This window comes from Anomaloglossus baeobatrachus, chromosome 1 (genome assembly GCF_048569485.1).
Source record: "Anomaloglossus baeobatrachus isolate aAnoBae1 chromosome 1, aAnoBae1.hap1, whole genome shotgun sequence".
NCBI lineage: Eukaryota > Metazoa > Chordata > Amphibia > Anura > Aromobatidae > Anomaloglossus > Anomaloglossus baeobatrachus.
The window spans coordinates 20,963,836-20,980,290 of NC_134353.1; the positions used below are offsets into that span (position 1 = coordinate 20,963,836).

At 49.1% G+C, this 16,455-nt stretch overlaps 1 protein-coding gene across 1 annotated transcript in view; it reads right to left on the reverse strand.

Moving 5' to 3' along the window:
• Positions 1-2,301: 2,301 nt before the first annotated feature.
• The window catches only part of LOC142303052 (vomeronasal type-2 receptor 26-like), a 132,352-nt gene continuing 118,198 nt past the window's right edge, over positions 2,302-16,455 (reverse strand). Inside the window, exon 6 of the mRNA XM_075344553.1 lies at positions 2,302-3,209. Coding sequence (XP_075200668.1) covers positions 2,302-3,209 — 908 coding nt within the window. The remainder of the gene's footprint in view (positions 3,210-16,455) is intronic.

A 16,455-nucleotide genomic window follows, 5' to 3' on the forward strand; every position in this document is an offset into this window, starting at 1 on the left:
GAGAGCACAATTTAGCAAGATGAATAATAAAAGCCACTAGTGGTCAATTCACAGAAGGACATCAGAACCCTGAAGTTTTTCACCACATATTACTGTATGTATCGGCATACCCAGAAGAATTTGCACAAGACGCTTTGGGGTCCATTTTGTCCTTCCATCCTTGTGAAAATTAAAAATGTTATGGGTAAAAAAACATTTTTGAGTGAAATATCTAAATTTATCAATTCTCATGGTTCAATGTTGTAAAATTCTATGAAGCACTCGTGGTTTCAGAGTGCTCGCCATTCAGCTAGAAAAATGGCCTTAAATTTCAAAATGGGAGTCACTTGTGGGGGTTTCCCAAACGCGCCATGGTGCCTGCAGACAATTCCATCAATGTCTGCGTTCCAAACAATACATCTCTCCTTCCTTTCAGAGGTTGACTGTGCCCAAATAGTACTGAGGAGAAATTGTGGAAAAAAAATTACCTTTCAGTTTGTCCTGCTTTCCTTGTAAAAATGGAAAAAAAATAAAAAAAAATGTGGGGCTAAATAACATTTTTGTGGAAGAAAACATTTTTTTTTCAATTTTCACGGTTAACTGTAAAATTCTGTGAAGCATCTGTGGGTTCAAGATACTCACTAAACAATTAGATAAACTCCTTGAATGTTTACCCTTCTCCTACCTCTTCTAAATGCATCTATTCACTGCTCACCTGCAACCCTTTCTGGAACGCTCTTAATCCCATCGTCAAAAAAAGAGTCACACCATTGATAACCAATTTATTTCTAGATTCATGCCTTGATAAGTCCATACAAATTTTACACAGGAACAAGGGAGTCTTACATCATACAGAAATGGAAACATTTTTGATACAATTTTGAGATAAAAAACCACCCACAATGTTTACTGTAATAACTTGAAAGTTTTCTTCCTTTCGTTTACGTTCAGTGTCGTGCATACCATGATAGAAAACAGCACAGTGACTACTTTTCACCCTATAAATAGACATAGTGACTGATGTATATGGATTCCTGTGGAGCTAATTACAGGTCACACCTTAGCTTTACATGTTCCTATAAACAAATTATTTGCATTGTTTTCTTGGGGTACCTTCATTTATGCCCAGGACGTTTTATTTAGTTGGTTTTTTTTTATTAATTCTTATGTTGAAAGCAATATTTGTCTTTTTTTGGTTATTTAGTATATTTAAGTGGCCATTGTGTTTTTCTTTCCTCCTGTCAGCTTCCTCACACCCCTACTCTCCTCCTTAGGCGTGTTTCACACGTCAGTGATTCTGGTACATACAGTATGTGCTAGTTTTTCTATGTACCAGAATCACTGACATACGCAGACCCTTTAAAATCAATGGGTCTGCGCACACATCAGTGATTTTTCACTGACCGTGTCTCCGTGCGGCGTACACGCGTGTCCATGTGGTCCACATGTAGACATGTCTGTCACTGACATCCCTCGGAACACACTATGGTTTTATGGTGTGATCCGTAAAACACGTACCAGAAAAACACGGATATTGAAAATAAAAAAAAACATTTTAAACTCACCTTCTCCAGCAATGCTGTGTTCTGCCTCTGCTCTCTGCAGTTTCCTGCCTGGCTCATTACTGCTGTGCATATTCATTATGCACGACACAGCCAACCCGGAAGTAGCTGCAGAGATCAGACAGCGGCGGCCGGATGCAGCACTGTGGGGCTCTTCAGCACCACGGAGAGGAGGAGTAGGGGCAGGTGAGTTTATATCCATGTACAATCACTAAGCACAGATAATGGCTCACGGATTGCACATGGACAACCCACGTGTTTCATAAATCACAGCACACAGAGGGACATATGCGTGTTTAACACGTCAGTTAAAAACTTCTGTGTTTTTCACTGACGTGTGACTCAGGCATTACACTGGTTGATGTCAGAAAGTGGGGGAAGCTTTTCTAAACTGGCTACTTCTCTCAACAGGAATAACAGCTACAATGGGGCTTGTTTAAAAGCTAGAAGTATCAAGCAACTTCTTGACCCTTCCCAAGAAAGTATGAGCTAACATGAGTCAGTAACTAGAGCTACAAATAAAGATACAAACAAATATTTCAGGCCAGATTGTAACTATGCAGGTTCTGCAAGTCTTATTTCATAGCTTTAAAACAAGCCCTGGATCACTGCTGTAGCTGCAATCCAGGCTAAGATATAGTAACCATGACATATGTCATTCGTTATTGGATAGAGTTGTCATCCGTTAAGTTTGTATGAAATACGTCCTTGGCAGAGTGAATAATGAATACATTGGATCGTAAATGGTATTATGCAATGTTTATGACTTGTTTTTCTCAAGAATGATACTTTTTGAATTTAACTCAGGTTTTAAGAGTATAATATAAACCTTGGGTGAGAAAATACAACCAAGAATGCCAGCACTTGATGTCAATATGGCAAATATCTCCACAGCCACCATATATTTTCCTCTAGTACTAAGATAAGCTGGGATCAAGACAATCCATACACTGATGAACACCAGCATGCTGAAGGTGATGTACTTGGCCTCATTGAAACTGTCCGGTAATGTCCTCACTATGAAAGCCAGAACAAAGCTCACAGCAGCCAGGATGCCCAGATAACCCAACATGGAGTAGAACCAGATATCTGAGCCTTCATTACACTGAATAATAATCATTCCAGGATATGTGTCATGGTCAAATTCTACATAAGGAGGTGATGCCGAAAGCCAAGCCACACAGATGAGAACCTGTATAGAAGAGCAAATAAAGACCACATAATTTGATATTTTGAGAGAGGTCAACTTTGCTATGGAACGTCCAGGTTTGGTGGCTTTGAAAGCAATGCAAACAGTGACAGTTTTGGCTAAAACAGAGGAGACACCAATGGAAAATAAGATACCGAATGATGCTTGTCTCAGTAAGCAGGTGATGTCCACTGGACGACCAAGGAAGAAGAAGACACAGAGGAAACTGAGCAATATGGAGACCAGGAGGATGAAGCTCATAGTCCGGTTATTGGCTTTCACAATTGGAGTGTCCCAGTAATCGATGAAGAGTCTTATTATGAATAACGTTAAAACAGAACAAAAAATAGCAACAACTGAAAAGGCTGTAACAAGATTGTCCTTCTCATATGATAGAAACTCGCGAGGTTTCTGAATGCACGTTATGCTCTGCTTGTCAGGCCACTCTTCTCTGGGGCACTTGTGGCAAATTTGACTGTCTAAAAAACAGACATGAAATATAAAATATTAAAATATGAAAACATTAAATTACTAAATCTTATACAGATCTGGAAAATATTAATTATCTATATATATAATTGCCTTATTCTCTCTGTCTTGCTCCAAAATGAACTACGGCCCAACAGGACGACGCCCGACACTTTTCCCCCCACCCACACGGAGCCCCGACTCCCCAGTGAGTGCTGCACCCCCGGGGGCCCACACCGGCAACCCAGACGACACATAAAAACCGCTCTCCTCCACCCCCGCACACATTACACCACCCCCGCGCTCCGCCCTCCACATGAATAGTCACCTGTCCACAGTTATGCAGTCCGCAGCACTGACGTCCTCAGCACCATGGCTCCGCTCGGCTCCGCCCTCCGCATATATTACCCCGCTCGGCTTCGCCCCCCAGCACTTCGACCCCCGCACATATTACCCCGCTCGGCTCCCCCCCTCATGTGCACACACACACATTAGCCCACTCGGGTCCGCCCCCCCGCATGTACACACACACACACATTACCCCGCTCGGCTCCGCCACCCAGCATGTACACACAAACACACACATTACCCCACTCGACTCCGCCCCCCCGCATGTACACACACACACATTACCCCGCTCGGCTCCGCCACCCCGCATGTACACACAAACACACACATTACCCCACTCGGCTCCGCCCCCCCCGCATGTACACACACACACATTACCCCGCTCGGCTCCGCCCCTCCGCATGTATACACACACACACACACATTACCCCGCTCGGCTCCGCCACCCCGCATGTACACACACACACACATTACCCCGCTGGTAAATTTATTTATGCACTGAGGGGAGGAGCCAGACATCAGCTGTGAGTCGTGGGACACACCTCTCAAATCGGAGCATTTCACAGAATGAGGCTGCATTGCTCTCTTCTCTCTCTCTCTCTTGCTCCCTCTCTCTTTCTTTCTCTTTCTCTCTCTCACTCTCTTTCTCTCTTTTCTCTCTCTCTCTTTTTCTCTCTTTTTCCCTCTCTCTCTTTTTCTCTCTCTTTTACTCTCTCTCTTTTTCTCTCTTTTTTCTCTCTCTCTTTTGCTCTCTATCTCTTTCTCTCTCATTTTCTCTCTCTTTTTCTCTCTTTTTCTCTCTCTTTCTCTCTCTTTTTCTCTCTTCCCCCTCTCTCTCTCTCTCTCTCGCTCTCTCTCTCTTTTTCTCTCTCTTTTACTCTCTCTCTCTTTCTCTCTCTTTTTCTCTCTCTCTCTTTTTCTCTATTTTTCTCTCTCTTTCTCTCTCTTTCTCTCTCTTTATCTCTCTCTCTTTTATTCTCTCTCTTTTTCTCTCTTTTTCCCTCTCTCTCTAATTATGCAGGACAAGGACATCAGCTGTGAGCCGCGGAACAAACCTCTAAAATCGGAGCAGTTCACGGAATGAGGCTGCATTGCTCTCTCCTCTATCTCCTCTCTCCTCTCTTTCTTCTTTCTCCCCTCTCTTTTCTCTCTTATTTCTCTCTCCTCTCTCTGTTCTCTCCTCTTCTCTCTCTTCTCTCCTCTTCTCTCTCTCCTCTGTTCTCTCCTCTTCTCTCTCCTCTCTTCTCTCTCTTTTCTCTCTCTCTCTTCTCTCTCTTTTCTCTCTCTTTTCTCTCTCTTTTCTCTCTCCTTTCTCTCTCTCAGACCTGGCGATGATCAGCTGATGCGGTCACCTGACGGAATCAGCTGACACTAAAGTCGAGCGGTGAGGCCGGCTTTTTACCGCCCGGCTGGCTAAACTATCAGTTGCTGCTGCCAGACAGGAGTCTGCACAGAAGTGTGTAGTTTTTTGTTTTTTTTGCACTGATGCATCAGCTGATTGTATAAAAGCCGTTTATACAATCACCTGCTGTGTCATGTGATTCAGGCCCTTTAAGCTGACAAATCATCTGATCGCTTTGCCTTCCAGCAAACCGATTAGATGATATTGGATTTGGATAGGAAGGCGCGGGACACTTGACCCAGGATTACTGCGGTGGGGGGTTATTTATTTCAATAAAGATGGAGTTACTAATAGAGATGAGCGAACCAGTCGCGGTTCGGCTCGAGGTCGGTTCGCCGTAAGGAGGTCCCGTTCGAGTTCGGTTCGTCGAACGTTCGACGAACCGAACTTGAACTGCAAGGGAATCTATGGCAGGCAATCACAAACACATAAAAACACCTAAAAAACACCCTCAAAGGTGTCCAAAAGGTGACAAACAACTCACAACACAACACAAACACATGGGAAAGTGACAAGGACATATACTCATGCGAAAACAAAACAGCTGGACAAGGAAAAAGAGGAGGAGACACAGATATATGAGTATATGCAAGGAAACATCGATGCCATTACTGTGCAACTTGAGCCCTGCTCATTTTAGGCTTCCAATCTGGATAAATTGAATGAGCTTGCCACATATGCCTTGGGGATCTTGTCGTGTCCTGCAGCCAGCGTTCTCTTGGAACCTGTCTTCAGTGCTGCTGGGGGTCTGCTGGCAGATAAGCACACGTGTCTATCCACTGACAATGTGGACATGGCTCTCAGAGGACTTTTCTTCCCCTGGGTCATCCAGGGGACGGGAAAGGCACGCGTATTTTTGAGAGTGCTTCATGCAAAGCATCTTTTTCATTTTGAAAAGGGGGATCAAGCGATACCAGTCAAGTGGGGTGTGTGTGGCCCAATTAGTGGAAACGAGGGAGACTGTGGTTGGAGTCCCCTCGCTTTTGAAAAAAAGAACTAAGATGAACAAGTCATGGCTCTCAGAGGACTTTTCTTCCCCTGGGTCATCCAGGGGACGGGAAAGGCACGCGTATTTTTGAAAGTGCTTCATGCAAAGCATCTTTTTCATTTTGAAAAGGGGGATCAAGTGATGCCAGTCAAGTGGGGTGTGTGTGGCCCAATTAGTGGCAACGAGGGAGACTGTGGTTGGAGTCCCCTCGCTGTGTTTCTAAAAGAATCAAGATGAACAAGTCATGGCTCTCAGAGGACTTTTCTTCCCCTGGGTCATCCAGGGGACGGGAAAGGCACGCGTATTTTTGAGAGTGCTTCATGCAAAGCATCTTTTTCATTTTGAAAAGGGGGATCAAGTGATGCCAGTCCAGTGGGGTGTGTGTGGCCCAATTAGTGGAAACGAGGGAGACTGTGGTTGGAGTCCCCTCGCTTTTGAAAAAAGAACCAAGATGAACAAGTCATGGCTCTCAGAGGACTTTTCTTCCCCTGGGTCATCCAGGGGACGGGAAAGGCATGCGTATTTTTGAGAGTGCTTCATTCAAAGCATCTTTTTCTTTTTCAAAAGGGGGGTCAACTGATGCCAGTCAAGTGGGGTGTGTGTGGCCCAATTAGTGGCAACGAGGGAGACTGTGTTTGGAGTTCCCTCTCTGTGTTTTACATGATTTTCGAAGGGCATGACATGCCTAAGAGGTTGAGTTTCATCATCTGCAACTTGTTGGCAGCAGAAAGGCTGCCTTTACACCCTTTTGAGACCGAGGATTTTCGAGACCTTATGCCCATTGCAGTGCCCCAAGAGCCGATGGCCAGTCGTCACTCCTTCTCTAAGAAAGTCGTGCCCGCACTACCACAGCAGGTCGCACACAACCTCACCGATTCCTTGAGAAACTCTGTGTGTGACAGGGTACATTTCACCACAGATACTTGGACCAGTAAGCATGGACAGGAGAGTTACATGTTGCTGACTGGGCACTGGGTAACTATGGTTAGAGATGGAGAAGGGTTTGCTGTACAAGTATTGCCGTCCACACGACTTGTGTGTCAATCCTTCATTTGTATGTACAAGTTCCTCCACTGCTTCTGCCTCCTCAACCTCGTGTGGGTCCTCCACCTCGGCCCAAACCCTGTGTGGTCAGGCCACCCGCGTTGTAACTGCGCCCAAGGAATCCCAAACACCTCCTTACTATGCTGGCAGCAGAGCTCAAGGCCATCAGGCAGTCAAATGTTTACTTTGAAATGTAGGGGAAATGTGAGACACCGCTGAGGAATTCTGGAGAGTGAGACCGAGTTTCATCAATGGTTGTCTCCACTCAACCAGCAGCCAGGGAAGGTCGGGTGCGACAATGATGCAAACCAGTCTGCGACCCTTCTTCAGGGCAATGTGGCACACATGACTTGTATGGCTCACGTGTTGAACCTGGTTGTCCAGCAATTTTTAAAACACTATCCCGGCCTACATGGCCTTCTGCAGAGGGCACGGTGTAACGCCTGCCTGGATCGACACACTCAGATGGGCTGTAAAGGATAGGCTAGAGGCAAGCCACTCACCAAGCTGGACACCCAGAACCCTGAAACCCTTTAACCCCTATACAGTGATTTGGAATTGCACAGGGCCCAAGTTGATCAATACCTGTGGAAGGCTGCAGTTCCAGAGAATAGTAGTCATGCAGGGTCAAAAACATTAATTGAGCAAGAGGAACAGAATGGGATGGCCAGGACTTAATCAGAAAACAAGCAGAGGTGAAATGCGGATCGGCCAACGAGGTACATAAACAGCAAGCAGGAAAAGTAGTCAAGTAACAAGCACACAAACTCATAAAACTGAACTGGGGGTAACAGTAACAAGAGGTTCATAGCTTTGTCTGGCAGTGGTCTGCAGACAGGAGGGGCCTAAAAAAGGGTGTGGTGTCTTCCCATTGGCTGTAGCTGAATGATGGTACTTCATCTGTGAGATACCCACCACCTACATTCAGCCTGTGGTTCTGTATCTGTCAAGGTAACGCAACCCAGTGGGTGACCATAACCTGCGTCCACCTGCGCCGCTGGCATCGACTCCTTTTTCATCATCAGCACTATGCACGAAAGGAACACGTTGTCACCTGGCGACCGAAGTACAAACTGATTGAGTGGACTACGTTGGTGACTTAACAGCCGTGTGCGGCAATGATGCAAACCTGGCTGCGGGCCATCGTCAGGGCAATGTGACACACGTGCCTTGTATGGCTCACGTGTTGAATCTGATTCTCCAGCAATTTTTAAAATACCATCCCGGCCTACATGGCCTTGTGCAGCGGGCACGCTGCTATGTGCTCACTTTCATCCTTCGCACCCAGCAGCTCAACAACTTTCATCGCTCCTGAAGTCTTAGGATCTGGCGGTTAAACGCCTGAAATGCGATGTTCCGACACGCAGGAATTTGAATCTGCACATGTTGCAGCGTCTGTGGCAGCACCGCAGAGCCCTGCTGAAATACGGTATGACGTATACCCTGGGCTAACTTGATCCAGAGGTGGTGCAGATCACGCTGCTGGAGTGGTGTCAGATCAAGGACCTATGCACCCTGCTACACAGTTTACAAATGTCGACGAAGATGTTTAGCACTGGCAATGTCATTCTCAGCCTGACAATTCTGGTCATCTACAAGATGGAGCACACTGTAAGCATTATTCGGAGTCAGGTGTTGGTCCAAGAGGAAGGGGAGGAAGTAAAGGAGGAGTCATATGCAGAAGGGATAATAAGATCTACAAGGTCCAGACGGTCAGCGGCACCTAGGCGGCAGTCATGGTGGGGGAGAGGGATTAACAAGGGTGCATAGTATCTGCAAAAATTGTTGAGGAAGGTGCAGGAGCCCATGAAGAAATGGAGGACGAACTGGCGATGGGCATGGAAGACTCAGCAGATGAGTGAGAGCTTGCTCACATTTCGGTTGTGCGAGGTTGTGGGGAGAGGACAGAGGAAGGAGGCACGATTCTCACCTCTCTGCCACCAACACACCAAGGACTTGGTCCTCCTGGATGCACAAGACACATGAGCGCCTTCTTGCTGCACTACCTACAACATGACCCTCGGATTGTACGAATTCGAAGTAATGCTAACTACCGGGTTGCCACACTGTTAGATCCCCGGTACAAGACAAAATTTGGCGAAATAATTCCTGCCATAGAAAGGGACGCACGTATACAGGAGTATCTGCAGAAGGTGGTACGGATTCTTAGATCTGCTTTTCCAGTAAACACCAGTGCTGCACAGAGTGAATCTCAATGCTTTGTCATGGATAGGAGGAAATGTTCTTTTACTTGTCCACATCTGGGGGACCGAGGGCTGGCTGTTGTGCTGAGATGCCATTGAGTACAGTGTCCCTGCAGAGTTGCACTTTTGGTCATAAACCAAATGAGTTGAAAAAGGACAGATGCTGGTGGAAAGGGGAACAGGTGTGTTGGAAAGGGGAAAAAGTTTTTGTCCGTGGGTTTGGTGGTTAAGCAAAAGTAACATTTGCTGAAGAAACACCATCTGTTACGGTGGGACTGGCAGATTTGGATAAGGTGGTATATACTATGTTACCGCTATATAACGAAAATTAATAAGAAAAGAAAGAGAAAGGTATATATTCCCATCAGCAGTCAGTGTCCGCCGTGCTCCCAGATGGAAAAGGAGAGGTTGGCAACTGGAAGGTTAGGTGGAGGATACAGATCTGTGTGGCTATGAAACTAATAGTAGCCTGAACTGAGTTAGACGCCACTCGGATCTGGAGACTGGGAGCCCTGTTAGCGTCACAGGGTCCACACGCCCACCCAGCCCAGGAACTCCCTGTTAACATCACAGGGGCCATTGAGTACGCTGACCGTGTGCATTGGGGCCACACCTGTGGACAGCAGGCGCATCAGCAGCAGCAGGCCTGTTAATGCCACTGGGCTACACAAGCAGGACTTGTAGGACAGGAGCTGGTCTTAACCGTTCTGCGTTACCAACTGTGGTGGCAGCCTGCATCGACGCCCTATCCCTGCCTACCTCTGGCCTAAAGCCGCAATGGGTTCAACACATGGAGGTGTGCTCTTTCGGAGCATAATAGAAGACTGCGCACCTCCTTGTTGTCTCCAGCCCCTTTTATAACCTGGGTCCGCCCCAAACCAGGGTGGACCACAATGCACCTCCTGGAGACAAAAGCAGAGTGATACGTCATGAGTGGCATAACTAGCGTCCTATTTGGAACCGCAACTTCAATGATGACCTCATGGCTGTCATGACCTAAACACCTCACCAGTCATCGTCTGACCATCAATAATGCGGTGACAAGTCATAGGGGCGGGCCTCTGCAAGCCATTTGGGAGTGGCCTGGCCACATCGTCAGGACACCTGATGCCCTGTGGTCTAAATGGGCCCCCCACATCAGGGGCAGGGCCAAAGAGTTCATTACCGGACATAGTCTCTGATGCAGTAAGTGCCTGAGCATGCTCAGTTGCATGAAATACAGTCTCTGAAAAAAGACTATCAGCTTTAGCATGGTGTCTAGGCACAAAACAGGACTTAGACCCGGCACGGAATGCAAGTACCTGTGCAAAGAGGCTTTTCGTACTAAGTGTTGGAGCATGCGCTGTATCCCGAAATGAAGACTTAGCCTCAGAAATGGCACAGTCAGGCTGAGCATACTCACTAGGCGAAACACTGTAGTTAGGCTGCAGCTGGGGTAAATCGGCACACGCATGCGCACTAGCTGCCTCTCCACACTTAGACGTGGAGGAGAAATTGCTCTTCGGGTGTGGACTTGGAGATGCTGTCTATGAACAGAAGGAAAAGCTAAAGGAAGCCTGACTTTCTATCCCTCCGAATTATCAAATGCAGCAAGGAATTCCCTGAGTTTGCTATAAAATTAGCGTAGCAAAATGTGCATGAGGGTGTCATGCAGAGGTGCTGCAAATAGATTTGCACCAGTGGGACACTAATGGAAGTCCAACAGCCAGTTCTATGATGCCACTAAATGGCAATATTTTTTGCTTTCATTATAGCTTATTAAAAACAGAGCAGGAGGGTGTCATGCAGAGGTGCTGTAAATAGCTTGGCACCAGTGGGGCACTAATGGAGTACAACAGCCACTTCTTGTATGCCACTAAGTTGCAGCAGTTTTTGCTATTATTATAGCTTTTAAAAACAGAGCAGGAGGGTGTCATGCAGAGGTGCTGCACATAGATTTGCACCAGTGGGGCACTAATGGAGTACAACAGCTACTTCTTGTATGCCACTAAGTTTACTCAATTTTTGGTATTATAATTAGAGTTGAGCGCGGTTCGCGGTTCGAGGTTCTCCAGTTCGCGGCTCGAGTGATTTTGGGGCTGTTCTAGATCGAACTAGAACTCGAGCTTTTTGCTAAAGCTCGATAGTTCTAGAAACGTTCGAGAACGGTTCTAGCAGCAAAAAACCTAGCTAATTCCTAGCTGGCTTTCCGCTGTAATAGTGTAAGTCACTCTGTGACTCACACTTTTATGACATTTCAGTGTATAGTGTGCGGGAACAGCGCATTCAGATCACTGCTGTTTGGATAATGGCGATCGCCATTTTTTTTTTTTTCCTTGTCTTCCTTCCCTAAGCGCGCGCGTGTAGTGGGGAGGGCCAGCATGTCAGCCAATCCCAGACACAAACACAGCTAAGTGGACTTTTAGCCAGAAAAGCAACGGCATGTGTGATAGGATGTCCATGTCACATGTCCCTGCATTATAAAAATGGACATTTTCTTCCAGCACGCCATTATCTGCCTTCTGCGTCCTTGGTGTCAGACATCACTGGCGCAGCTCCGTCCTGAGTCCTATCGCCGATACTGCTGTATGCGCTCCATACACAGCGCTGGACAGCTTAGGGATAGCACTTTCTATCAGTCCTTTTAAGGGCTCATACCGGCAGGGTCAGAGCCATAGGTGACAGGTCCTGAAAACAGAGTTTAACAGCTACACAAGATGACAGCGTCTGTGTAGCTAAGGTCAGGGATTTCCTCGCTGCATTTCCCCATTAGGAGGGATAGAAAGGCAGGCTTCCATTCCTCTACCCAGAGACCCACAACCCTGCCACTGTACCCTCCTGTCCTTTGCACACTCCAACTCATTGTTACTAAGCCATTATACTAGCAAACACTGAGTGAACCTAGTGTCATCCTAAACGTGGCTATTGGACTTCTGTATAGTCCCACTAGTGCAAAGATATTTGCAGCACGTCTGCCTGCATTGCACACTCCAACTCATTGTTACTAAGCCATTATACTAGCAAACACTGAGTGAACCTAGTGTCATCCTAAACGTGGCTATTGGACTTCTGTATAGTCCCACTAGTGCAAAGATATTTGCAGCACCTCTACCTGCATTGCGCACTCAAACTCATTGTAGCTAAGCCATTATACTAGCAAACACTGAGTGTACCTAGTGTCATCTTAAACGTGGCTATTGGACTTCTGTATAGTCCCACTAGTGCAAAGATATTTGCAGCACGTCTGCCTGCATTGCACACTCAAACTCATTGTAGCTAAGCCATTATACTAGCAAACACTGAGTGAACCTAGTGTCATCCTAAACGTGGCTATTTGTCACGCTCCCCGGTTCCTCTGCCATGCTCCCCGGCTCCCCTGCCTTGCTCACCGGCTCCCCTGCCACGCTTCCCCGCTCTCAGGTTACGCTCCGCCGCCCCCGTGCCAGGCTTCCGGTCCCCCGCTCCACAGCCTTCATGCCCCATCACCTGCGGTCCCCAGGCAGCCTGGTCCCCGTTCCCGGCGCCCATCGGTAACGCTGAGCCAGCCCGGCACTCCTGCCTCCTGTGCACCGCTCCCTGCTCTGGCTTCTGGCACCCGTGCCTCGCGCATGCGCATTAGGGCGCGCGCGCGGTCATTGACCCTCTCTTAAAGGGCCAGTGTTCTCCAACAGGATATTGAAGAATCAGGTACAGGGTATATAGGGGGATCCTTTCCAAGTGGGCGGGGCCTGTTCTTCGTGTTTGCTAAGCTAGGCGTCAGGTCTCCTTGTGTCTTCTGCCATACTTACCTATCTGTCTTGTAGAGTCGCTCCTGTCTCGCCAACCGGTCCTGACAAACTCCAGAACCCCGAACGGTGACTGCCTGCCATCCCGTCAGTCCCTACCATCTTCGATCCCTGGATCCGTGTGGTGACCCACCTCCTCGCTCCGTTGGTTCCGGATTCTGCCTGATGCGATCTCGGCCTCTGAACCTGAGCTCCGTCACCCGGACTACCCTCAGAGACTCCGTGGTCCCAGGGACTTCTTCACTCCACTCCTCTGAACGGACTGTCCTGCTACCTATAGTGCTCCGGCTACCGGGCACCTTGCCCTCGGTGAGGTGTTCAGCCCAGTGGATCCACCTCCTGGGTCTACCCGTCCTCCTGGTCCTAATAGTAAGAACAGGCCATGGATCCCGCCGAAGCACTAGCGGCCCAGCTGGGCGGCTTGCAGCAGGAACTCGGACGACAGCGCGAGACTCAGTCCCGCATGCTGGCCTTCATGTCCTCAGTGGATACCCGCCTGAACACGCTGCAAGCAACTGCCACGTCCCTGGCATCTCAGGCTTCAACAGCACAGTCCACGGCCGCAGTTCCCCTGGCGGCTTCCTCGGAAGCATCTAAACTCCGCTTGGCCTCTCCACCCCGATATGCCGGAGATCCTAAGACCTGCAGAGGATTCTTGAATCAGTGCTCCCTCCACTTTAAGCTGCTTCCGCACCTGTTTGCCTCCGACCAAGCCAAAGGGGCGTTTGTGATGTCCTATCTGGAGGGTGAGGCACTGGCCTGAATGAACCCCTTGTGGGAGAGGGAGGACCCTGTAACTGCGAACATCCAGGACTTCCTTCAGGCGTTTAGAACCACCTTTGACGAACCCGGACGTGCCGCCGCATCCGCCTCATCACTCTTCAGGCTACGTCAGGGAACCCTGACGGTGGGGCAGTATGCCATCCGCTTTCGCACCTTGGCCTCAGAATTGGGGTGGAACAATGAAGCCCTCACCACCGCCTTCTGGGAAGGACTCTCCAGTCGTATTAAGGACGAGCTGGCATGCCGCGATGTTCCTTCCACACTGGATGCCCTAATTGCATTAGCCACCCGCGTGGACCTCAGATTCCAGGAACGATCCAAAGAGGTGTCCTGCGAGAGACATACGATACGGCATTCCTCTCCTCCGCAGAAGCCCGTCGTACCTCAGTCGGCATCGTCTGGCGTCTCTGTCCACGAACCCATGCAGATTGACCGTCTGAGGCAGTCCGAACAACGCCGAGCAGAACGGCTCGCTAAGGGTCTCTGCTTCTACTGCGGAGAGGGAACACACCTACTACGTTCCTGTACAGAGAGGCCGGGAAACTCCAAAGCCTAGGGTTGGTAGGAGAGGCCACCCTAGGTGCTGGGACTCTCTCAGACCCGGTTACGTGGACCGTTTAAGTAACAACGGGAGAGACGCGGTTCACGGCCGAGGCGTACCTCGATTCCGGGGCAGCAGGCAATTTCATCAAGCAGGCCACGGTGGACAAGTACCAGGTGCCGGTTACTCCACTCGACAAACCTGTCGTGATTGCCTCTGTAGATGGGAGACCCCTCTCTGACACCATCTCGTGGATCACCAAGCCAGTAGAACTACGTATCGGTGCCCTGCACACCGAGAACATCACTCTCTACGTCCTCCCACACATGTCCCATCAAATCCTGCTGGGACTCCCCTGGTTACGGACACACGAACCGTCGGTCAGCTGGTGTAATGGTGAAATTACCCGATGGGGCTCCTCTTGCCACGAAAACTGCCTGAAGTCCATACAGCCCATCCGACGACCTCCGGTTCCGGAGTCCCTACCAGGACTGCCTTCGGCCTACTGGTCCTACCCGGACGTCTTTGATAAAAAGGAGTCAGAGGTACTGCCGCCACATCGTCCTTACGACTGTGCCATCGACCTACTCCCGGGAACTACACCACCTCGAGGACGGATATATCCTTTGTCTCCTGCTGAAACAAGGGCCATGTCTGCCTACATCACTGAGAACCTGGCAAGGGGATTCATCCGGAGATCCTCCTCTCCTGCCGGAGCAGGCTTCTTCTTCGTTAAGAAGAAAGAGGGTGACCTACGCCCATGCATTGACTACCGGGGATTAAACCAAATCACCGTAAAAAATAAATACCCCCTGCCGCTCATCCCCGAATTGTTTGATCGGCTTAGAGGAGCTCGTGTGTTTACCAAGTTGGATCTTCGGGGTGCCTACAACCTGGTCCGCATCCGCTCTGGGGACGAATGGAAGACCGCATTCAATACGCGCGATGGGCACTACGAATACTGTGTGATGCCCTTCGGCCTGTGTAACGCACCAGCAGTCTTTCAAGAATTGGTGAACGACGTGTTCCGGGACCTTCTCTACGTCTGTGTGGTGGTGTATCTGGATGACATCCTGGTCTTCTCTCCGGACCTCCAGACCCACAGAGAGAACGTGCAGCTGGTACTACAAAGACTGAGAGAGAATCGTCTGTACGCCAAGTACGAGAAGTGTGTCTTCGAGCAGTCATCTCTTCCCTTCCTGGGTTACATAATCTCCGATACCGGTCTGCAGATGGAGCCAGAGAAGGTCTCTTCCATTCTCAACTGGCCCCCTCCTTCCGGACTGAAGGTAATCCAACGGTTTCTTGGATTTGCAAACTATTACCGTCAGTTCATCCCTCACTTCTCTGCCCTGACTGCGCCTCTCTCCGCCTTGACCAAGAAGGGGGCTAATCCAAAGGACTGGTCACCTGCGTCCGACGCCGCGTTTGGCTCCCTGAAGCAGGCGTTTGCTTCCTCTCCTGTGCTCCACCGTCCTGAGTTAAACCGACAGTTCACCTTGGAGGTGGATGCCTCCTCCTCTGGGGCCGGGGCAGTGCTCATGCAGAAGTCCTCCTCTGGGAAGATGGTTACTTGCGGTTTCTACTCCAAGAGCTTCTCAGCACCTGAACGCAACTACATCATCGGTGACCGAGAGCTATTAGCAGTCAAACTGGCTCTGGAGGAGTGGCGCTACCTTCTGGAGGGAGCAGTGTACCCCGTGATCATTTACACGGACCACAAGAACCTGGAATACCTGCGGTCTGCTCAGCGACTGAACCCACGACAAGCCAGGTGGTCCTTGTTCTTTGCCAGGTTCGATTTTCAGCTCCATTTTCGGCCCGCGGATAAGAATGTGCGAGCAGATGCCTTGTCCAGGTCATTCGTGCCCATGGAACAGGAGGAGGAGACATCCCAGACCATCATCTGCCCAAGTAAAATCATTCCGGTGGCCCCTGTCACCCTGGCCCAGATACCGCCCGGGAAGACCTATGTCTCTGAGGCTGACAGACAAAAAGTGTTGCATTGGGGTCATGCCTCGAGAATAGCCGGCCATGCTGGTCAGAAGAGAACATGGAGTTCAATTGTACGTCACTACTGGTGGCCATCCCTTTGCACGGACGTCGCGTCCTTTGTCTCAGCCTGCTCCTCTTGTGCCCGGAACAAGACGCCCAAACACCTGCCATATGGTCGCCTTCTGCCT